Source organism: Giraffa tippelskirchi, chromosome 9 (assembly GCF_054371585.1).
Source record: "Giraffa tippelskirchi isolate mGirTip1 chromosome 9, T2T-mGirTip1v1.2.pri, whole genome shotgun sequence".
Taxonomy (NCBI): Eukaryota; Metazoa; Chordata; class Mammalia; order Artiodactyla; family Giraffidae; genus Giraffa; species Giraffa tippelskirchi.
The window spans coordinates 107,903,020-107,926,934 of record NC_137283.1 but is presented as its reverse complement, the minus strand read 5'-3'; the positions used below and the strand labels follow the sequence as shown (position 1 = coordinate 107,926,934).

General features: G+C 36.0%; 2 protein-coding genes across 24 annotated transcripts in view; both read left to right on the top strand.

The window, feature by feature from the left end:
• Positions 1-8,683, top strand: part of CEP57L1 (centrosomal protein 57 like 1) — an 86,228-nt gene extending 77,545 nt beyond the window's left edge. For 21 of the 23 annotated variants that reach the window (XM_081526787.1, XM_081526776.1, XM_081526788.1 and 18 more), the window contains 6 exons: positions 1,570-1,647; positions 2,402-2,488; positions 3,430-3,507; positions 3,623-3,864; positions 4,862-5,006; positions 7,183-7,606. In XM_081526787.1, coding sequence (XP_081382913.1) covers positions 1,570-1,647; positions 2,402-2,488; positions 3,430-3,507; positions 3,623-3,864; positions 4,862-5,006; positions 7,183-7,401 — 849 coding nt within the window. In that variant the 3' untranslated portion in view covers positions 7,402-7,606. Of the gene's footprint in view, positions 1-1,569; positions 1,648-2,401; positions 2,489-3,429; positions 3,508-3,622; positions 3,865-4,861; positions 5,007-7,182; positions 7,607-8,199 lie in introns of those variants that run through there. The other 2 variants (XM_081526786.1, XM_081526785.1) reach the window with 2 other exon arrangements.
• LOC145520425 (uncharacterized) overlaps positions 8,200-23,915 on the top strand; it is a 174,710-nt gene continuing 158,994 nt past the window's right edge. The window contains exons 1-3 of the mRNA XM_081526707.1: positions 8,200-8,342; positions 8,724-8,816; positions 9,656-9,758. The gene's annotated coding sequence lies outside the window, so the exon portion shown is untranslated. The remainder of the gene's footprint in view (positions 8,343-8,723; positions 8,817-9,655; positions 9,759-23,915) is intronic.

Genomic DNA, 23,915 nt, shown 5'->3' with positions numbered 1-23,915 from the left:
AGGGATTTGATTTAGGTCATACCTGAATGGTCTAGTGTTTTTCTCCACTTTCTTCAATTTCAGTCTGAATTTGGCAATAAGGAGTTCATGATCTGAGCCACAGTCAGCTCCTGGTCTTGTTTTTGCTGACTGTATAGAGCTTCTCCATCTTCGGCTGCAAAGAATATAATCAATCTGATTTCAGTGTTGACCTTCTGGTGATGTCCATGTGTTGAGTCTTCTCTTGTGTTGTTGGAAGAGGGTGTTTGGTATGACCAGTGCATTCTCTTGACAGAACTCTATTAGCCTTTGCCCTGCTTCATTCTGTACTTCAAGTCCAAATTTGCCTGTTACTCCAGGTCTTTCTTGACTTCCTACTTTTGCATTCCAGTTCCCTATAATGAAAAGGACATCTCTTTTGCATGTTAGTTCTAGAAGGTCTTGTAGGTCTTCATAGAACTGTTCAACTTCAGCTTCTTTGGCGTTACTGGTCGGGACATAGACTTGAATTACCATGATATTGAATGGTTTTTCTTGGAAACGAACAGAGATCATTCTGTCATTTTGAGATTGCATCCAAGTACTGCATATCGGACTCTTTTGTTGACTCTGATGGCTACTCCATTTCTTCTAAGGGATTCTTGCCCACAGTAGTAGATATAATGGTCATCTGAGTTAAATTCACCCATTCTAGTCCATCTTAGTTCACTGATTCCGAGAATGTTGATGTTAACTCTTGTCATCTCCTGTTTGACCTCTTTCAATTTGCCCTGATTCATGGACCTAACATTCCAGGTTCCTATGCAATATTGCTCTTTACAGCCCATTCCTGCTTCCTCTGTGAAGCCTTCCTTGAGATTTCGAACACTCAGGAAGCTCTCCCTTTGAGATAGTACTGTCTTCCTATTCCAAACTATACCATGGATATAAGATGAAATACTTTTGTGTATAAGGTTATACATATATATTCCTGACCTGGGTCAAATCATTTTGTTTCATGTATATTAATCTTGTTTCCCTGGTGACTCAGATGGTAAAGAGTCTGCCTGCAGTGCGATCCCTGGGTCAGGAAGATCCTCTGGACAAGGAAATGGCAACCCACTCTGGTATTCTTACCTGGAAAATCCCATGAACAGGGGAGTTTGCAGGCTACAGTCCATGGAGTCGCAAAGAGTCTGACATGACTGAGCGATTTCACTTTCACTTTTCGCTAAGTACAGCATAGTCTTCTATTGTAAGTTGTCTATATTTTTAATGAAACATTGAGACTCAAGACTGTATTGTTTGACCTTCTAGACCTTTAAAACCTCCCAAATTTTCAGTATTATGGTTTTGTTAATGAAAATTAATAGAGCCTATGCATATGCATTCTTTGCTTCTCTTTGTCCTTCTTTTATAAAGTAGGTAAAGAATCATATGAAGAAAGCCAAGGAAAACTTGGCGTCTTTTGCCATTCCTTTTTCTTACTTTCTGCTTTAATTTACCAAACTATTAAGAATCAAGACCCTGAGGGCTCTATTTGGAAAAGGAATAAAAGATATTTGGCTCTAGGTTTTGTATAATAATCCCAGTTTTTCAATTCTTTTGTAGGACAAGATTAAACATTTAGAGGAAAAACTAAAGGAAGAAGAACATCAGCGTAAGCTCTTTCAAGATAAAGCTTCTCAGGTAAACAGAACACTGTGTCATCTGGCATTTTAAAATCACATATGTTTTATTATACTTTATTCGGAGAAGGCAATGGCACCCCACTCCAGTACTCTTGCCTGGAAAATCCCATGGACAGAGGAGCCTAGTAGGCTACAGTCCATGGGGTAGCTAAGAGTCGGACACGACTGAGTGACTTCACTTTCACTTTACCCTTTCATGCACTGGAGAAGGAAATGGCAACCCACTCCAGTATTCTTGCCTGGAGAATCCCAGGGACAGCGGAGCCTGGTGGGCTGCCATCTGTGGGGTCGCACAGAGTCAGACATGACTGAAGCAACTTAGCAGCAGCAGCATACCCTAGACTCTAATTTCTGCTTCCTAATATCAGTTTTGTCTTTTTTTGCTGTAATAATGAAATCTCAGTAAGTCAGCAAATATATTCATAGACTTGGATGTATTGCTAAAGATCTTTTGGTCTTTTGAAATTCTGAGAAACATATATATTCTCAGTTGAAAGAACTCATGCTATTAATTTTCAGTTTGAGATATATAAAATAACTCATTCTGCTATAAACAGAAAATGATTATAATTACCAATAGACTTGGTGACTTTAACACACAAAAAAATAATATTTGGGATTTTCTTTTCTTCTTCAAAAAAACATTTTTATCTTTATAAACTGATATATGATCCCTCATTATAATGTTTTTGAAGAAAAAGAAAATTTGTTAAAAGTCAAGTAATAGTAAAGGGTTTTTTTCACTATTATAGCTTCAAACTGGACTTGAAATTAATAGAATTTTAATGTCTTCAGTAACAAATCCAAGGCAGTTCAAGGAAAAGAAGAAATCTTCAAAGGTATGCAAATACTTTATTCTTATTTGCTAGTGCTTATTTCTTCATCCTTTTAGTATTTATACTTGTGCATTTCCAAAAAGAATTTGAAGATATTTATAATATAAGATATGAAATAATGCTATGAAATGGACCTAAAAAGTAAGTCAAGTAATGATGGTTTGGGGTGTGAGGACAGAAAATTCCATAAAGCCTAGGTTAAAGAAAGTAGCAACATTTGAGCACAAAACCTAGCTCTGAGTTTGCTTGACAACCAAAGCAAAAAGGAACATATAATGAACAATACATCTAAATTTGTGAAATAACAATAAGCATTCTAATTTTTCTGGAAAGGCAAACATATTACTTGTACTAAACTGTTAAAGAAATGTATTTTGGATACTTTATAAAAGAAGCACTAAACAATACAATAGATACAACACAACAGATTCTGGAAGCAGTTTTATATAATACATGCACAATAAAAAGACAAGATATACTATTAAATTATATTGTATTATAAATTATATTAAATTATAATTATAGTCATTTCTCTAGAGAAATTATTTATTTTTTATGCTGATGTCCTTTGGACTTGCCTAAAGATTGGGGAATGAGTATAGCTTTACCAAAAATAATTTGTTTTGATAAATTGATGTTTTGGATTTATTATATTAAACTTTTTTATTTATAATGGTAAAGAAAATGTTAGTCCCGTTTAATGTTATGATTCTGAAGTTATAGTTTTGATGACCATTATTACTGTTTATTCAATATGCGTGTAGTGTTTCTATGTGCTGGCCACTGCCAGCATTTGTTGTTGTCACTTTTTTCTTTTTTTACCATTCTAATAGGTATATAGTGATATTTCATTGTAACTTGCATTTCCTAATGTGTAATAGTGTTAATTTGATAAATGTGTTTTAAAATATTTTTTGTTTACTTTTTCCCTTGTCAATATTTAGAAAACTAAATGTTTAAAGAGAGGACCACCTCAGCAAATTTGTTCAAAATTTGGAACACTGCCTATTATGGCTGAGAAGGTGAGAAGGGAAAAATGAGGATACTTGTTGAGATAAATTCATGCTTTGGTGTAAGTGCTATTTAAATGCCATCAGTTATTTAAAATCGTTCTCAGCTATTTCTTTTCCCCCAAAGTCTGCCAGTGCAAGCCATTCTGCAAATGCAAGTACACAAAACCTCCAAACAGTGCAACATTATGGGCCACATATCCTTCAGAAACCAGCTGAAGTTACTGAGCTTAGATGTCTCTACAAGCCTTCTGGAACAACTTCTCAATGTAAAGCTGTACCTTCTGACTCGGAAAAGTCCATTTCTATTTGCAACAGTTTGTCTGAACTTCTGATGGCAATGCAAGATGAGCTGGACCGAATGACTATGTAAGTATTTATCACAAGAAGTATCAAGACAAATTTAGGTATCTTTTTTTCTTCTCAGTCTTTCAAACAATGTCACTTACAAATTCTTAAAAGCTTTACTTAGCCTTTTGAACTTATTTTGATCTGAAGATTACTACTTTTTTCTATTTAAAGTGTTTCTGTATTCCCAACATCTGAACTGATAGACAAATATTTCTGTCATTCTAACAAATGGGGTCTGTTGACCTTAAATTATAATTCACAAATGCTTTTCTAAGATAGATTCTCCTTTTGCTTTTTATAATCTTTTCAGTTAAGTGAATGATTTCATTAGACAAATAGGAATGCAAATTCTTGTTTTCCATTCTGGCTGGTCTGCATTGCATCTTTGAAGCATCCATATGCTTCAAAGATTCTGTATGGGATACATATTTTAAGCTTCAAGTTTAAATATCTTTTCAACAAATATTCCAGAAAATATGTGACTTGAGTGGCCAACTAGTTGAACTAAGACCTCTGTAGAAGATACAACTAGTTCTGTTAGCAGTGGTTTTTTCGAGCAGGCTATCACCAAATCTAGGAATTTCTCAGGCAAATACTTCTATAGCTGGAATTCTTCCAAAGATTCTACATTAAGAATTCCAAACTTGGAATGAAAAAGAGTCCCTTAATGCCTCTAGCTAAGGACATCAGAATATTTTACTACATTTAACTATGAACAAGTAAGAATTCAAACTTTTTTTAAGATTCTTTAAGATCCTAAGTCTGAGATATTTCTAAATATATCTAATCGCAAATCATAAGAGCCTGTTTATAATTACCATAGATTTAATTTGATAACTCTACAAAAAGAAGCTGTCTTTGAAGGTTAATATTTAACTCTGAAAAAAATTTATGATTGAGCAGAATATTGTTTAATTGTGACAAAGATTAATGTATAGTTTATATATATTATATGTATATATAGTTTGTATACTATAAACTGTAATAGTGCTTGATACTTGCTTTTCTTTCATAGGGAGTACCAAGACCTGCTGAATCAAATGAAAGAGACTGAAAGCCAATCAGTCTATGAAGATATAGAATGTGAACTAGAGCGTTTAGTCAAGAAAATGGAAATTAAAGGAGAACAAATTTCCAAACTAATGCAGCATCAAGATAGTGTAAGAAAGTTTTAGTAAAAAATTTTAATAAAAAGATAATATATCTGGGTTCAATGTTACGTTTCTCTAGACCTTCCAAATTTGAGGCCTGTATGTGTGGCTTAGTGAAAAGATGATAGATAGGAGTCACTTAGACTTATGATAAAATAGAGTCATCTGTACATTGAAATAACATGGTCTGCTACATAATTCTCAATATAATATAAAGAAAGGGGAACAGAGAAATTTAGTTATGGGGAATTCTCTGGCTGTCCAGTGGTTAGAGCTCTATGCTTTCATTGCTGGGGCCCGGGTTCAGTCCTTGGTTGGGGAACTAAGATCCTACAAGCCACACGGCACAGCCAAAGGGAGAGAAAAAAGAGAAAGTTTAGTTATGTATTCAGAAGTAACTTTGGGAAAATTAAGAGGTAGGCTAAATTTGCTTTACAGCTCTCCCAGCTGTCCTTTTAGCATTCTTTCCTCTTATCCCTCTCTTTCCTAATGCCTTACTGAAGCCCCTTAGGTCAACAGGTGTCTATCTCATATATAAACCTGGCTCCTCAAGCATACCCCCATCTCTAAAACCACTATTTCCAGTTTCTCAGAACAAGCCATGCTGTATTCCATTCCTTGGGGACCTATGCTTAGCTCACTCTAGTGGAGGTGATGAGGAGGACTCTATCCTTGTGTATAAATTCGTAATAACTAAGAATGGCATAATAGTCTTAATATTTTGACCAAAAAATCATGGAATATTATATTTTATCCCAAGACAATGAATTCACTCTTAGGACTGTTATGCTTCTAGAACAGAAAGCAGAGGGAATCTTTCCAGGAACCCTCAGGTCATATCATGTAGCTATCTGCTAATGGAATAATCAGCATTCATATAAGTTGGTAATATATTAACCTCACAATTAAGCCTTCCCCACTTTTATAGGAGAGTAATAAAGAATGCAGAATTTTACTGCCTTTATTCTTCTATAGCCAATAAAGAAAGACAGAAGGAAATGAAATTTTGAAGCAAACATTTTCACTTAACTGGCTTTTAAAGCTATAGTAAGTAAACTTTCTGTATGATTGTCTTAGGGTGAAAATTACGTAACTTGTATACTTTCTTAGAATCACATAGGAGAAACCTGAAAGGAATAGAAGAGTAGTCGTATTTTTTAAATTTAGGCAGTATGTACATAAATTATATTTTGAAAAATATTATATATATAATAGTTTATATAATATAATATATATATAATAGCTATAGAAGCAAATAGCTATAGAAGTAAAAATTTTTAAGAATTTTTAGGTAAACAGGACACCAGATACTTAGCCAATGTCTGGACCAGCTCTACAAATCAGGCTATGCTTAAGTGAAATAGATTAAGTAATGTGGGGAATTCCCTGGTGCTCCATTGGTTAGGATTCCACACTTCCTCAGTAGGGTACATGGGTTCCGTCCATGATTGGGGAATTGAGTTCCCACAAGCCATGTAATGCGGCCAAAATAAATAATTTTTTAAAAGATTCAGTAATGGACTAGACTTGGAAGAAAAGGGTTTAACTAGTTTATAGATTTTGTTTTGTTTAATTCCGTCAACCCAATCATTACTAGAAACTCCTCAATGAGATAAAGTTATTCCTTTGCCTTTAAAAACAAAATAAAACTGGCATTCAGTAGTACTTGAAATTCAGGAATACTTTAAAGAAAAAATATAGACTCTATAAACTTGATGTTCACTCCTAGCACCAAATTTTTGCTTTGTTGTTAATGTCACCAGAAAGGTCCTTCTCTCTCCTCCATGTTCTCCTGATTTTTCCCATTTCTTATCTTACAAAAACAAACATTTCCTTCTCTCAGATTCTCCAGCTCACATTGATCTTGTCCTTCTTTGTCCTTCTTAGACATACACTTTTTGTCCTACTCAAAGTTATTCTGGCTTGAATTATTCTCTAGTTGTCACATATGTGCTTTTTTTTCTTTAATAATAAGAACAATAAGCTCCTTGAAAGCAATGATTTTTTATTCATTATGTTTCTGTATAACTAGCACAGTGTTAGGTGTGCAATAAGTATTCAATAAATAAAGACTTACCAAACTTTTTAATTTCATGTAATCTTTAAACCATCAATCCTGTCCTCTATTATAAGGTATATTTTAAGTATATTTTTGACTGAAATATTAGATTTTTTTTCTTTCCAGGTCCACAAACTGCAGCAAAAAGTTCAGAATTCAAAGATGAGTGAAACTTCAGCTACTCAGCAAGAAGATAGCAACTGTAAAGGAACAAAGAATATAAAAAATAGCTCCAGAAAATGTTTGCTAACTAACTCACTTCAAAAGAACAGCAATGTTCGTCCAATACGAGTCCATAATCTTCAGATGAAATTGAGGCGAGATGATATTATGTGGGAACAGTAACACAATAGCCAAACTATCACCTTGAATGAACTTTGTCAATGAGATCTTGAACTGTCTAAAGTGGTTTTAATTTAATATACCTTTATGAAATTTTGAATTATGTTTCTAGCCTCTATAAAGTATCAAATTGTAGTATTTTATAATGACCTCCTAAGAAACCCAAATAATAAATGATTGCTTTCTTGTTCTTTTTTATTGACTAAAATACCTCAGCATACCATGTTTTAGAAACATTGTTCACTTTGCAGATACATTAAGCTAAGTTTAAAACATTATACTAGATTGATGATATTTAAAATTGAGTTGAATTTGAGATATAAGTGCCATTCCACTTTTTCATTTAGTAGGCTTGTAACCTTAAGAAGCTTATAAAGAACAAATATAAAATTAACAGAGTATGGACAGGTCTTTTAACTTTTCTGGTGCTTCTTTCCTGTCTTGTTTTAGAGCTGGGGAATGTTTTTCTTTTTTGGAAAGGGAAAAGCTTTATGAAGAGGCCTTTAGTCCGTTTTTAATGTGACAACTACAAATAGGAACTCATAGTTAACTACCTTTTAGATGACAGTAATCCAACTGTGAAAGCCTTTCTCTGCTATTACCATTTTCTTTTATAATAACTCTTGTTTTTTTTTTAATCTGACTCCTTTATAACTATATTTTTATGCTTTGATTAGTGATGCCATAAGATATTTCTTTGTACATATATGCTTTATAGTGAATTTACGTTTGTTGACCTGTCTTTCCAGAAACGTGTGGAAACTAGTACGACTCTACTGAACTTACTTTGTTTCTCACCAGAATCCTTTGGGGCAACTAGAGAATTGGAGTCATCACCTGAAGTAGAACTAGAAGACTGACACAAAAGGCAAAACAGAAGGGAGGAGCTCAGAAGATAGGATAGCAGTTTAAAAAATGGTGATTCCAAAGGGACAGATTTGGAGGTACATCTTTATCTATAGCTGGGGGATAGTCAAGCTATAGGTATGAAAGAATTAAAAGATCAAAATCTTGGGGAGCCAGGAAAAGCAATTTTTTAAAAGGTAGTCTTTATATCCTCTTAGGAAATCCCAAAGAGTATATGTAGGAGAAAGAGTAATTGTGAGCTCTCTGTGGGGGAAGGAGAAAAACTATGATAAATTCTTATGAAGAAAAAAAGAGGTGCTTCTCGAATACCTTTCCATACCTGAAGTGGAGATATGAATGAAAATGGGCAGATTTTTACTTGGATTTGTCCTTGAAAATAACTAATGACAAATAAACGTTTCTCTCCCTCTGGTTTAAATGTTGTCCTTCACCCACTTTCACTCCCTCTCCCCTTACAGCTCCTTCAATCCAAGAGATATTCCACAGACTGCTTCATCTAAACTCAGTTTCATCACCTTACCTATTTTTCAACTTTATCTTTTCTCAAGAATGTGAGTGCTGTAGTTTATACTTGGCAAAAAACTCACCAAGATATGCCTTTGTTTTCTGTGCACTTAAGACGGTGGCTGAATATTTTTAATTTATCAGTAGTAAAGTCATTACTTGTGGAAGTGTTTTACTAAAACAAATTACCATAAAAAATTAAAATCACTTAAGGAACACTTGAATATTTTAACTAAGAATTGTGAATTTTCTTGCAAAATCAGTGCAATGTAGTAGAAAAAACATAGATCTCAGAAATAGGAGACTTGGGTTCACATTGATTCTGCCACTTAGTAGTTTAGACAATCAAATAACTTTTTGGAACCTCTGTTTCTCATTTGTAAAGGTGGGATTGTATTACTACCTACCTCATAGGGTTGTTGTGAGATTAAATGAAATAACATGTCAAAGCACCCAGCAGAAGGGTTGGCACTGAATAAAGACTCAGTAAATGTTATATCTGAGCAGCCCAGAAGAGAAAAAATTGTCATAGATCCTGAGTTTGCAGGGGTTAAAGCCTGAAAGCAAGAACCAAAAGGTACTCTTCATAAAAGTGAGAATATTCTAAATTTACTTTTTTTTTTTTCTTTTTCTTCGTGCCTAGGATGAAATCGCTTTGGTTTGTTCCCTGGCTCAGGTTTCTAGTGGGGGTTGGGTAAAGAATACAATCCTACCATGATGTGGAAATATGTACTCACACAGCAACTTGATTTGAAGTTTGTTTGGGTTGTTGGGGTGACATGTACTAGGAAAGATGATAAAGAATGGTCTCCTGTTGCTCCGTCACAATTACTGAACTGAAAACGTGTCTCTGCTCACAGACTGCTGCTTACTTTTCACTCCTCAGGGGGTGGAGCAAATGATTTCCTTCCTGGATGGGGCTGTCTATGGTCAGTGTACAAGAATTGCTGTAGCAACCCTGAAGCTGTGCTCTGCCTAGCAGAAACTCGGTAGGATATCATAGATTTTGTTCACTTAAGTGAAAAACAGGTTTGTTTGTTTTTTATTTAATCAGAAATTGAAAAAAATGAAATTAGAACTTTTATCCAAGACAGGTCTCAACTTTAATGAAACTATGAAACTAGAAAGTTTGAGTGTTTGAAGCAGTAGGTATTGTGACTATTCTAATCCTGGAAATAGTAGTTGGAATCTTGAATTAACTGTGTCTGTGTGGGTCATTGGTAACATGACCATTTTTATTAAGTTGTAGCTAAAGATAGGAAGATTGAAGGGAAATGCCCTATTTTCAACAGTACAAGGTTAAAGGAGATATTTAATACAGTGTGCTAAATGGCTGGGATGGTATGCTTGAAAATTATTTTTTAGTTATGTGTAAAGCTTTCTTCCTTTAAAAATAAAATTTTAACTGTAGAGTAGTATTCTTAATCCATGATAAGACATCAAAATGTAAATCAAAGCTTGACTTGTGAGATATCAAACTAGGGGGAAAGGGTGGGTTGGTCATGAGCAATGGAAGGAGTGCTCAGTGTGGCCAAAAATGCACCAGCTGCTATTGTTGGTATAGTGTAAATAGTGAAACTCCTAATGGAGTTTTCCTGGAACTCTATTCATCTGTAACTAAAGCTGTACCTACAGAGAACATTTAATTGTATGTGAAGTTTAGATAAGTATAAGCTGACTCCCAGATGTACAATACAAACCTATCTAAGGCATAGCATCTTGAGATTTAAAAAAAAAACAACGAACTCTTTATGGGTACCATGACACCTTTTAATTAAAGTAAAATGAGGATAAATAAAAATAAGAATTGACTGTCACCGGTGTGAAAATAAATTCACTTCTTGGTAAATAGACCTTTCCAGTACCTCAGCCTTATTCTTCATAACCTGTGTACTTATTTAACTTTCCTCCTTTTTTTTTTTTTGGTGATTTGTTATATAAAGAGAATTAGATATAACAAAATGGTAAAGTTTAAAGTTTTAAAATATTGTCTTGACCAGAGTATATGTTGCTTCTTTTGCTTATAGTGTTTATGTAAAGAATCAGATCGATTTTTTCTCCTGATAGGTTTTTTTTTTTTTTTTTGCTACGCTGGGTCTTCATTGCTGAGAGGGCTTTTCCTTAGTTGTACCAAGTGGGGGCTGCTCTCTAGTTGCAGTGCATGGGCTTCTTGTTACAGTGGCTTCTCGAGTTGTAGAGCATGGGCTCTAGAGCACATGGACTTCAGTAATTGTGTCATGTGGATCAGTAGTTGCAGCTCCCGGGCTCTAGAACACAGGCTCGATTCTTGTGGGGTGCCTGGGCTTAGTTCCTCCACAGCATGTGGAATCTTCCCAGATCAGGGATCAAACCTGTGTCTCCTGCATTGCCAGGCAGATTCTTTACTGCTGAAACACCAGGGAAACCCTCCTGATGGGTTTTTGAGAGTGTTCTCCATACCAGTATAGTGTCATTGCGTCCTCAAAAGCCTATTAGATGCCATAGACAATCATTAAAATTATAAACTAGGACACCACCACTGAAGAAATGTATTTTTTGTTATATATGCATGATCTATTGTATTCATTGTATTATATCTGTTTAACAGTTTTAACAGAAAAAAAGTAAATTGATCTCTTATTACTTTACGCTCTGAGGTATTTTTTGTTTTTGTTTTTCAACCATGTAAGACTTATAAATGCCAGTTCGTCAGTTTGTAATGTTGAGAGACTGGATGAAGGCTGTAGGCAGAATGCTGGGCATTATGAATTTTCTATCAAAGAAAGATAAAAAAAAGTTATTTGGTATATTCAGCTTTCTAGAATAATCTTTTAAAATAAGTATGAAGTTATCCACCATACTTTCTGCCTAGATTTTGCTTATCTAGCTTCCCTTAATTCTTCAGATCTCAATTTACTGCTGCCTCTAAGAAACCCTCTTTAAGCCTCTTCTTCACATCCCTACCTGCTCCCAAATCTGGCTTAGCTGCCTTTTCTATGTACTTCCTCTGTCTTTGCACTTTGTACATTTTCTTGTTATCGTTTGTTTGTTTGTCTTCCCATAGATTGAAAGCTCCCTGAGGGCAAGATCATTTCTTGCTCACCACCGTAGCCAAGAACCTAGCATAGTACCTGGCCCATAAGTAGTCTCTCAATAAATATTTAATAATTACATTGCATGGAAATACATTAACCTTGCTTGGTGCTCTCATTTGGAATGAGCATATTGGATCAAGTACTGCTGTTTCAGGCACCAGTTCAGCTATTCTGCTGTTTCATCTTTTAAGGATATGTGACCATATTTTACATAACCACTAGTTAAGAATACTTAAGTATTTTATTATTTGTTTTTTTGGGAGCACAGACAACAGGCACTCAGAATGTTGCTTTCTTTGATATTATGATGCTAAGAGGAAGAGGTTTGAGAATCAAGGTAGTTCTTTACTTATATATTGGTGTGTTTGACATGTTCATTCAGCAAGTATTGATCTCTAATAATCAAGAATTTGTTGATCCTAGGATACTGTGCTAGTTGCTATAGAAGATTCAAAGAAATTATACATGAATTATGTCTTTAAGTTGCTTATAGTCTGATAGTAGAGATAAGACTTACACCTAAACATATAAGAAAGAAAACAGTAGGTGGCACAGAGGTATAATGATCAGCGCAGAGCAGATGCTCAAAAAATATTTGTCTACCAAACCTTTGTTTTCATCCATTCATAGATGAAGTCAGCCTGTTTGTATTTCTTTATTCTCTATCTTGATATATATAGCTTTCCTCTGCTTTATTTCCTCATGGAAGAATTGGTCTCAGATTCTTAATTTTCCGTAACTTATTGATTGAGGATACCAGTCCACCCAGTAGTCTCAAACAGGTACTGTCACATAACCAGCACTAAATTCAAAGACATGAGTCAAAAGAATGAGTGTGAAACCCTGAAGTATATGGGAAGAGAGTGGAGAGTCATTGGGGTGAAAGTCAAACATAAGGATTTAGACTGCAACAGAAAAATAATATAGTGGCAAGTTATATACTAGAGGCCAATTATTGATTTTCACAGAATTATGCAAGTAATTTCCAGTCACTTTCCTTATGAATTTAACCTTCTCAATTTCCTCATACTTCATCTTTTTTTATCACTTAGGACAAGTCAATGTTTTTCAAACTGTCGATCATATCCTATTAATGGATTGTGAAATCAATTTAGTGGGTCACTGTCAACATTTTGAAAATAATACAGAATAGCATTGAAACTGTCAGAGTGCTTCACACATAGAGAAGGTAGTGCTGTTTTATGAAATTTTGTGAGTACTAAATTATAATTTAAAATGCAAAATTATAATTTAAAATGTAAAATTATAATTTCTAAATGTTGTTTGGAAAAGAAAAAGCCAGATTTTAATAAATGTTCAAAGGGAATGAATTTGAAAAATGTTGTGGAGGAAAGTGAGATAGTCAGTATAAAATAGGAATACTCTCAAGTTCCCTACTATAACTTGTGGCAGTCTACTGTTGATCCCAGAAATACCATTTCAAACTTGTTTTGTATGTTCTACAGGTAAAAGTCCCACTTTAGTCAATACCATTACATCTGCAATGGCACCCCACTCCAGTACTCTTGCCTGGAAAATCCCATGGACTGAGGAGCCTGGTGGGCTACGGTCCATGGGGTCTCAAAAAGTCGGACATGACTGAGCGACTTCACTTTCACTTTTCACTTTCATGCATTGGAGAAGGAAATGGCAACCCACTCCAGTATTCTTGCCTGGAGAGTCCCAGGGATAGAGGAGCCTGGTTGGCTGCTGTCTCTGGGGTCGCACAGAGTCGGAGACGACTGTAGCAGCAGCAGCAGCAGCAGCAGCAGCAGCATTACATCTGCTAGTCTATAGAATACTCTTTTCAAACACTAGCCAACCTACATTAGAAAAGTGTTTTTCTAATGTGGATACAAATAAATATATTCACCATGAATTCCTTAACAAAAGGCCTCAATTATTCCTCAGCCATTGTTTCTGTCTTGTCACTGCCTCTGTGTGGAATCTAACCAAGCAGGGGTTTTATGATTAGGAAAGAAATCTTTTCTGTAGGTGCTTGAGACAGTTTTAAAATGCATAAAGAAATGAGATTTGTGAGAGGAAAAACTGTATGCATGTCTTGAATCTGAAATGAGCAAAGATTTATCCTGTGAGAAACCCTATTTGTCTGAGCATCAGCAGTCAACAACACTAAAAAAGTTTGAAACCTGAGATTCTACCAATAGGACACTCTTTAAAAGCATGTCATTTTACTGAACTGATAAAATATTTTGAAAAGAGTGAATGGAGTATATAAATATCTTATCTGAAAAACAGCTTCATTAAATGAAATAACTGCCAACTGAGAGGCTGTGTTTCTGTGACTTTTGATATCCTGTTCAACATGTCTCTTCAGGCCGTATCAGCTCTTGGCTGTGGTTAGAACATAGGAAGAAGTGCCATAAGGAAGCGAACATCAGAGTGATGTTCATTATAATAGGATTCTACTCACTTATAAAAGTTTGTTCACCACTACAAAGTATTAAAAGTGCTTAAATTGTTAAATAGATTTTAGTCTTTATGAAAAGAAGATTATAAAGTGAGCCAGACCTTCTAGTCATAGCTAAAATATTCTTTTGACCTAATTTTGCTTAATCTGATCAAGTAAATTTTAGCATAAGTTCTGAAAAACCTTGGAAGCTTTTCTTTGGTTAATTTTCTTTAAAGTTAAATGTACATTGACTTGTGGGATATTTCTTAGAAAAATCTATTACTGAACTAGTACAGAATGTGAATCATTTCTTGCTTGAAATGTAAGATTGTTGTTTACAAGGCAGTTGTCCAGAATCTTCTCGTTAAATTGGAAACTATTTCACTTTTCATCACTGTAGGTTCTTTTAACTTCACAACTGTGTTATTTAAAACATAAATCCTATTGGTACACAGGAAACCCATTTAAAATTAAATTTTAAAACACTCTTGAGAATTCCATGGAACATTTTTGGTTTTATAATTTCTAGCAAAAGAAAAAGTACCTTTAATACCTTAAAAATGTATTTTCAGAGATAGCTAAACCCAGCCTTTGTAACAATACATGTGAAAGAATAGCACTATTAATATCTTAAATATTGAATGCTTGAACACAGCACAAAATTATTACCTTCATTTTCCCCAAAATAAGCTAAGCCACAAATTTAAAACTGGGAAATTTAGTATCAGAATTAAAAGAAATATTTCTGGGTTAAGAAGTTCTACTTTTACTTTAATTTCAAAATGAACTTGTCTTTTAAAAGCTTATTCTGTGATTTTATGTATATAACTCTTTGATTTGATAAACTTGAAAGAATTTATATCAGTATTATATACTTTGCTTCTCTCTTGTGGCGTGATTTAAATATTGGACACCTAAGCCTAAACAAATTTCCAGAGAGGGTCATTTTCTCTTTGTTCTTTTATAGTATAGCTCTTAAGCAGAGTGAGAGCTTTGCCTTTGGTATTTGGATAGAATGTTTTCCTGTGATTTCTAATTCTCAGATCCACTTCTGAGCATTTCTATGAATATGCCACAAATAGTGGAATTTGATTCTCTTAACCAGTCTAGTAAAATACTACTGATACAAACTACCACTGGCTGAAGTAAAACATAAACCACTCAGAGATTAAAGCATTTAGAAAAGAAAAGGAGTTTATATGCCAATAAGATTTGTGAGGGAGTCCAAGATATAGAAGGATAGCTTTCACAAATTAAAGATATGACAAGTATTTGAAAGAAAAAAATAACTTACAAATATACCAAGCTCATCAAGTTTCCACTTAATCTTTTCAAGGTAGAAAACAGCAGCTTTTGGATATGACATATCCAAAAAGATCATCACATATCTTCAGACATTGGCATTGCCAAAATCAGGGATATTTTTGTTTCTATCAGGGAATATCTTATAGGAAGGACTCAAGGTTTCATATACTGAGGGAACAAGAATCAGACAATGTGACTGTTTTTGCTGATGTTACTTTATCTCGGTTGCAAATTTCCAAGGTCCCCAAGGTCACCTTTGGGCTCAGTGATTCACTGAAAGAATACATAGAACTCAGAAAAGCTATTACACTCATGGTTATAGTTTATTTCAACAAAAACATACAAATTTAAATCAGCACCTCAAAAAAGGACATAAGGTAAAGCTCAGGAAGCCTAGGGCTTCCCTAGTAGCTCAGCTGGTAAAGAATCTGCCTACAATTCAGGAGATCCCAGTTCGATTCCTAGGTCAGGAAGGTCCCCTGGAGAAGGGATAGGCTACCCACTCCAGTATTCTTGGGCTTCACTGGTGGCTCAGACAGTAAAGAATCCGCCTGCAATGCAGGAGACCTGGGTTTGAGCCCTGGGTTGGGAAGAGTCCCCTGGAGGAGGGCATGACAACCCACTCTAGTATTCTTGCCTGGAGAACAAGAGGAGCCTGAACAGAGGAGCCTGGTGGGGTACAGTCTATGCAGTCACAAAGAGTCAGATACTACTGAACAGCTAAGCACAGCACAGCAAAGTCCAGGAAACACCAGGCATGAACTACTACTTGTCTTCCAGTGAAGTCATGCAGATAGCACTTAATTCTAGCAATGATGTATGATATGCTTGGAGTATTGCTAACCAAGGAATCTCCTCTGAGCTTTGGTATCCAGTTTTTTTATTGTGGGCTTGTCACATAGCATGGCTGACTGCTCATGTGACTGACCTTCAGTCTCCGGTCCCTCTGGAGATTGTGAAAAAGTGAAAGTGATAGTCGCTTAGTGATGTCCAATTCTTTGCATTCCATGGACTGTAGCCTGCCAGGCTCCTCTGTCCATGGAATTCTCCAGGCAAGAATACTGGAGTGAGTAGCCATTCCCTTCTCCAGGAGATCTTCCCAGTCCAAGGACTGCTGCATTGCAGGCAGATTCTTTTCTGTCTGAGCCACCAAAGCTGGTACCAAATGGCTTAAAGCCCCATCATAAATCACATTGTTAGCGTAGACTATCTTGCAGAGCATGAAGCTCCTAGGTAAACTAAAAGTGTTTTTATCAGGCAGGCTATTCCGTGGTCTTAGAGGTTATCTCCCAGGAGTTCAGCAAAGGTGAAACCTTTCTTTGGAATGTGAAAGGTTAATCCTTTACAACACAAGGTTGTTGTATTTCATTTTCTGACTTTGGAATGTGATGTACATTTCTTACTCAGTTACAGTATCAATTTTGCCTTCAAATTTCCTCCTAAGGCATGACTTTGACTGCATAAATCTGTTTAGTGATTTTCTAATGCAGTATCATTACTTGGATATTTTGTTTTTATTATGTAAATGTGATGAAAGGTCACACCTATATACAAAAAACCTTCTTGTAATTTGGTTAATAAAATTAAAGTCACATGATACTAAAGGTTAGGAGTTATCTTTATCTGGAAACTTCGTAAAGCTCATAAGGTTGTCATTATTTTTAATGTAAAATATTGCTCTTATCAGCTCTTATACCAAGACAAGAAACCAACAACCATCCAGTTCATCTCAAGCAAGTTGCTTGGACCTTATTGTTTAATAATGGACTTTCTGTATGTAATTTAATGAGATTTGAGGCATAACCATGGTTACAAAAGCAATTATTAAATAACTGCCTTGCAGAAAGGAGAATATTTTTATTGAACCTATGTAAAGTAGCAAGGAAACATATGCACTATAGTCCATGGAATTGCAAAGAGTTGGACACAACTTAGCATCTGAATAGCAGCAACAATGTAAAAAAGCTACATGGCCATGAAAAGTAAAAGAGCTAAGGAAAGGTATTTTGTGTAATTTTAACCATTTTAACTATTTTGGGGTAGTTTTATATGTTTTCTCTAGAATCATAATTTTTATGTTTCTCCCTAACAATGTTCAAGCTACCACACAATTACACTCATCTCACACACTAGCAAAGTAATGCTCAAAATTCTCCAAGCCAGGCTTCAACAGTACATGAACAGTGAACTTCCAGATGTTCAAGCTGGTTTTAGAAAAAGCAGAGGAACCAGAGATCAAATTGCCAACATCCATTGGATCATCGAAAGAGCAAGAAAATTCCAGAAAAACATCTACTTCTGCTTTATTGACTATGCCAAAGCTTTTGACTGTGTGGATCACAACAAACTGTGGAATATTCTTCAAGAGATGAGAATACCAGACTACCTCATCTGCCTCCTCAGATATCTGTATGCAAGTCAAGAAGCAACAGTTAGAACTGGACATGGAATAGCAGACTGGTTCCAAATTGGGAAAGGAGTACGTCAAGGCTGTATATTGTCACCCTGCTTATTTAACTTATATGCAGAGTACATCATGAGAAATCCTAGGCTGGATGAAGCACAAGCTGGAATCAGGACTGCCGGGAGAAATATCAATAACCTCAGATATGCAGATGACACCACCCTTATGGCAGAAAGCGAAGAAGAACTAAAGAGCCTCTTGATGAAAGTGAAAGAGGAGAGTGAAAAAGCTGGCTTAAAGCTCAACATTCAGAAAACTAAGATCATGGCATCTGGTCGCATCACTTCATGGGAAATGGATGGGGAAACAGTGGCTGGCTTTATTTTTTGGGGCTCCAAAATCACTGCTGATGGTGATTGCAGCCATGAAATTAAAAGACGCTTACTCCTTGGAAGGAAAGTTATGACCACCCTAGATAGCATATTAAAAAGCAGAGACATTACTTTGCCAACAAAGGTCTGTCTAGTCAAGGCTATGGTTTTTCCAGTAGTCATGAATGGATGTGAGAGTTGGACTGTGAAGAAAGCTGAGCGCCGAAGAATTGATGCTTTTGAACTGTGGTGTTGGAGAAGACTCTTGAGAGTCCCTTGGACTGCAAGGAGATCCAACCAGTCCATCCTAAAGGAGATCAGTCCTGGGTGTTCATTGGAAGGACTGATGTTGAAGCTGAAACTCCAATACTTTGGCCACCTGATGCGAAGAGTTGACTCATTGGAAAAGACCCTGATGCTGGGAAGGATTGGCGGCAGGAGGAGAAGGGGATGACAGAGGATGAGATGGCTTAATGGCATCACCAACTAGATGGACATGAGTTTGGGTAAACTCCGGGGGTTGGTGATAGACAGGGAGGCCTGGCATGCTGCAGTTCATGGGGTCGCAAAGAGTCAGACATGACTGAACGACTGAACTGAAACAATTTTTGTTTTTCTGATTTTGGGTGAAGCAATCAATTTCACGAAGTCATCCGTTTCTGGATTTAAAGAATCCTAGAAATCCTGACTCTAATCATTTGGTAGTCTGACAGGTATCTCTTTGTCATCCTGATATCAGCTTACACTGAAAAGTCTGTTTCCATAGTCTACTCCATGTAGAGTCAACAGTTATGAGTATGATAAAAGTCTTTACTGAGGCTTTCACTATTTTCATGTTTCTGCGAGAAGACCCAATTTCTGGTCTTTGTAGCTCATAATAGGGACTTTAGACAGACAAATGTAAGGAAAAAGCAGAAACTGTCTATGGAGAAGACTCAGTGAAAGTGAAATTCGCTCAGTCATGTCCAACTCTTTGTGACCCCATGGACTATACAGTCCCTGGAATTCTCCAAGCCAGAATACTGGAATGGGTAGCCTTTCCCTTCTCCAGGGAATCTTTCCAACTGAGGGATCGAACCCAGGTTACCCACATTGCAGGCAGATTCTTTACCAGCTGAGCCACAAGGGAAGCCCAGAAAAGACTCAGTGACTCATGTTAATTTGTAGTAGCCAACAATGATAAATAAATGAAAAATAAAATCCCTTTTTTCCTGAAATAACCCATAATCATGTTATGAAGATTTACTTAATGATCACCTTGAGAGAAAAAATATATTCTGGACAGAGTAGGCAATAAGTAGTCTCCAGATTCTCTTTTTTTAAATTTCAGTTCAGTTCAGTCACTCAGTCGTGTCCGACTCTTTGAGACCCCACGGACTGCAGCACGCCATGCCTCCCTGTCTATCGCCAACTCCCGAAGTTTACTGAAACTCATGTCCATTGAGTTAGTGATGCCATCCAACCATCTCATCCTCTGTTGTCCCCTTCTCCTCCTGCCTTCAATCTTTCTCAACATCAGAATTTTTCAAATGAGTCATTTCTTTGCATCAGGTGGCCAAAATATTGTAGCTTCAGCTTCAGCATCTGTCCTTCCAATGAATATTCAGGCCTGATTTCCTTTAGGATGGACTGGTTGGATCTCCTTGCAGTCCCAGGAACTCTCAAGAGACTTCTCCAACACCACAGTTCAAAAGCATCATTCTTCGATGCTCAGCTTTCTTTATAGTCCAACTCTCACATCCATACATGACTACTGGAAAAATGATAACTTTGATGAGACAGACCTTAGTTGGCAAAGTAATGTCTCTGCTTTTTAATATGCTGTCTAGGTTGGTCATAGCTTTTCTTTCAAGGAGCATGTGTCTTTTAATTTCATGGCTGCAGTCTCCATCTGCAGTGATTTTGGAGCCAAAAAAAAAAGTCTGTCACTGTTTCCATTGTTTCCCCATCTATTTGCCATGAAGTGATCGGACCAGATGCCATGATCTTAGTTTTCTGAATGTTTTAAAATTTATTCATTTTTAATTGGAGGATAATAGTTTTACATTCTTGTGTTGGTTTCTACCATACAGCAATGTGAATCAGCTGTAGGTATATACATGTATCCTCCCTTTTGAACCTCCCTGCCACTTCCCATCCCATCCTACCCCTCTAGGTTGTCACAGAGCACCAGGTTTGAGCTCCCTGTCATACAACAAATTCCCACTGGCTATCTGTTTTACATATAGTAATGTATATGTTTCAATGCTGCTCTCTCAATTTGTCCCACCCTCTCCATCCCCCACTGTATCCACAAGTCTGTTCTCTACATCTGCATCTCTATTGTTGCCCTGCAAATAGGTTAATCAGTACCATTTTTCTAGATTCCGTATATATGTGTTAATATACAATATTTGTTCTTCTCTTTCTGGTATACTTCACTCTGTGTAATAAGCTCTGGGTTCACCCACCTCATTAGGACTAACTCCAATGCATTATTTTTTATAGCTGAGTAATATTCATTGTGTGTATGTACCACATCTTCTTTATCCATTCATCTGTCAATGGACATCCAGGTTCCTTCCATATCCTAGTTATTGTGAATAGTACTACAGTGAACATTGGGGTACATGTGTCTTTTTGAATTGTGGTTTTCACAGGGTATATGTCCAGTAGTGGGATTGCTGAGTTGTATGGTAGTTTTATTCCTAGTTTTTTAAGGAATATCCATACTGTTCTCCATAGTGGCTGTATCAATTTACATTCTGACCAACAGTACAAGAGGGTTCCCTTTTCTCCACATTCTCTCCAGCATTTATTGTTTGTATATTTTTTGATGATGCCCATTTTGAGCAATATGAGGTGATATCTCATTGTAGTTTTGACTAGCATTCCTCTAATACTGAGTGATGTTGAACATCTTTTCATGTATTTATTAACCATCTGTATATCTTCTTTGAAGAAATGTCTGTTTAGGTCTTCTGCCTACTTTTTGATTGAATTATTTGTTTTCTTTTATTGAGCTGCATCAGCTGCTTGTTATTTTGGAAATTAATCCTTTGTCAGTTGTTTCATTTGTTATTATTTTCTCCTATTCTGAAGGTTATCTTTTCACCTTGTTTGTAGTTTCCTTTGCTGTGCAAAAGCTTTTAAGTTTAATTAGGTCTCATGTGTTTACTTTTGCTTTTATTTCCATTACTCTAGGAGGTGAGTCATAGAAAATCTTGCTATGATTTATGTCAGAGTGTTCTGCCTACATTTTCCTCTAAAGTCTTACAGTTTCTGGTCTTACATGTATGTCTTTAATCCATATTGAGTTTATCTTTGTGTATGGTATTAGGAAGGATTCTAATTCCTTTCTTTTTCACGTAGCTATCCAGTTTTCTACTATTGTTGTGCTACTATCAATTTCCCCTTTTATGTCTGTATTTGCCTTATATATCGAGGTGCTTCTATGTGTTAGTTGCTCAGTTGTGTCCAACTCTTTGCAGCCCCTGGACTGTAGCCTGCCAGGCTCCTCTGTCCATGGAATTCTCCAGGTGACTGGAGTGGGTTGCCTATTCTTCCTTCAGGGGATCTTCCCAACCCAGGGACTGATCCAGCACCTTCTGTGTCTCCTGTATTAGCAGGTGGATTCTTTACCACTGAGCTACCTGGGAAGCCTCCAACAGATACATACTACCATATATAAAATAGGTAAGCAATAAGGATTTACTATAGCAAAGGAAACTATATTCAATGTCCTGTAATAACATATAATGGAAAAGAATTGAAAAATATATGTATATATGTATAACTGAATCACTGTGCTATACACCTGAAACTTAACTCAATATAGTAATTCACCAATTCTTCAATTAAAAAAAAATATTGCCACAGGATATTCACCCTAAAACTAGAAAAAAATATACCTCAAAGAACCCTTGAGTTGCTCCTCATGGACAATGCAGTTTACTTGGCTCTGGCTGATGAATACACCTCTGGTAGATAAATACATAAAATCCTGACAGAACCTCTAGAACTGTCAAAGGAATAGTCATATACAAGCATTTAGAAAAGTCTACTTCCAAGAAAAGTTTGCAAGAAACTCCAAGGATTTTTCTTTTCTTTTTTTTCTTTTTTTGGCTGTCCTGGGTCTTTGTTGCTGCACACAGGCATTCTCTAGTTGTGGTGTGCGGTCTACTCATTGCGTTGACCCCACTTGTTGTGGAGCACAGGCTTTAGGGCACATAGATTTCACTAGCTGCAATGCATAAGCTCTGGCGCGCATGGGCTCAGCAGTTTTGGCGCACAGGATTAGTTGCCTCACGGCATGTGGAATCTTCCTGGACCAGGGATTGAACCTGTATCTGCTGCATTGGCAGGTGAATTAACCACTGGACCACCAAGGAAGTCCAAAACTCTTAAGTTTTAGAAAAACTGGTTCATCAAATTAAAATATACAAAAAAGAGGGTGAAAACTCCACAAAATTACCAACAATACCAAGTTTGCAATTAGTCAGTCCATGGTAGAAGAGACAGAAATTTTCTCATACAGTTGTTATAGCCACAAAGATTATCACAGATCTTCAACTATCAATATTACAAAAAGTTGGTGACAAAGTTACTTTTTTTTTTTTAAGATTTTTTGATGTGGACCATTTTCAAAGTCTTTATAGAATTTGTTACAATATTGCTCCTATATTTAATGTTTTGGTTTTTTGGTCCCAAGGCATGTGGGATCTTATTAGCTCCTCAACCAGGGATGTCACCTGCACGCCCTGCATTGTAAAGCAAAGTCTTAACACTGGATTGCCAGGAAAGTCCCCAGAGTTACTGTTATTAGGAAGTCAGTTCTTATAAACAAAACCTAAGGATTCTTTTGTTTTGCAAAACTGTGCTAGACACAGTGACCCTGTTTGTGTTTGCTTATTTTAGTTCTCTCAGGGTACAGTTGTTTTATTTTCTGATTATGATAGACACATTTATTGATAATGGCAGTAAAGCATTTTGTCAGTCTTGCTTCCACACATGCTTCCTTTCTGCCTGGTCCTTGTACTTACAAATCCTTTCATGAACAAGTACTGAGGTGGTTTATTGTTACTTAAGGTGAAAAACAATAATACAGAGAGGAAAGCCAAAGTTTGAAGGAAGGTGCTTTAGATATGAGGGATCTCTTTTCTTGAAAGAAAATGTCATCTTGTGGACAAAATAATGGAAACTTAGAATGTAGGGGGTTAAAATACTAATGACCAAGACAAATCATAAGAATTTGATTTTGCTTGACAGAAAAGACTGGAGAAGGGGTAGAACAAAATTACATTTGCAGAATATTTCAGTAAGAAGGTTAATTCTATGCAAAAGCTGACCAGGTCATACTTCAAAGAAAAATATATGCAGAATTCTACACTTCAAGAATTTATGTAATATTAAGAGGATTGAAGTCCATTTAATCCATATCTATTAGATGAACTCTTCCAAACAGCCAGAGATCTATTGGTTTTTCCCAGAGATCTATTAGAGCAGTTTTTCTAAAAATGTAGATTATGATACATTAGTGGCTCCTAACATTGATTACTAGTGGGTTGTGACTAAAAGTTTGATTTAATGACATAGGATAG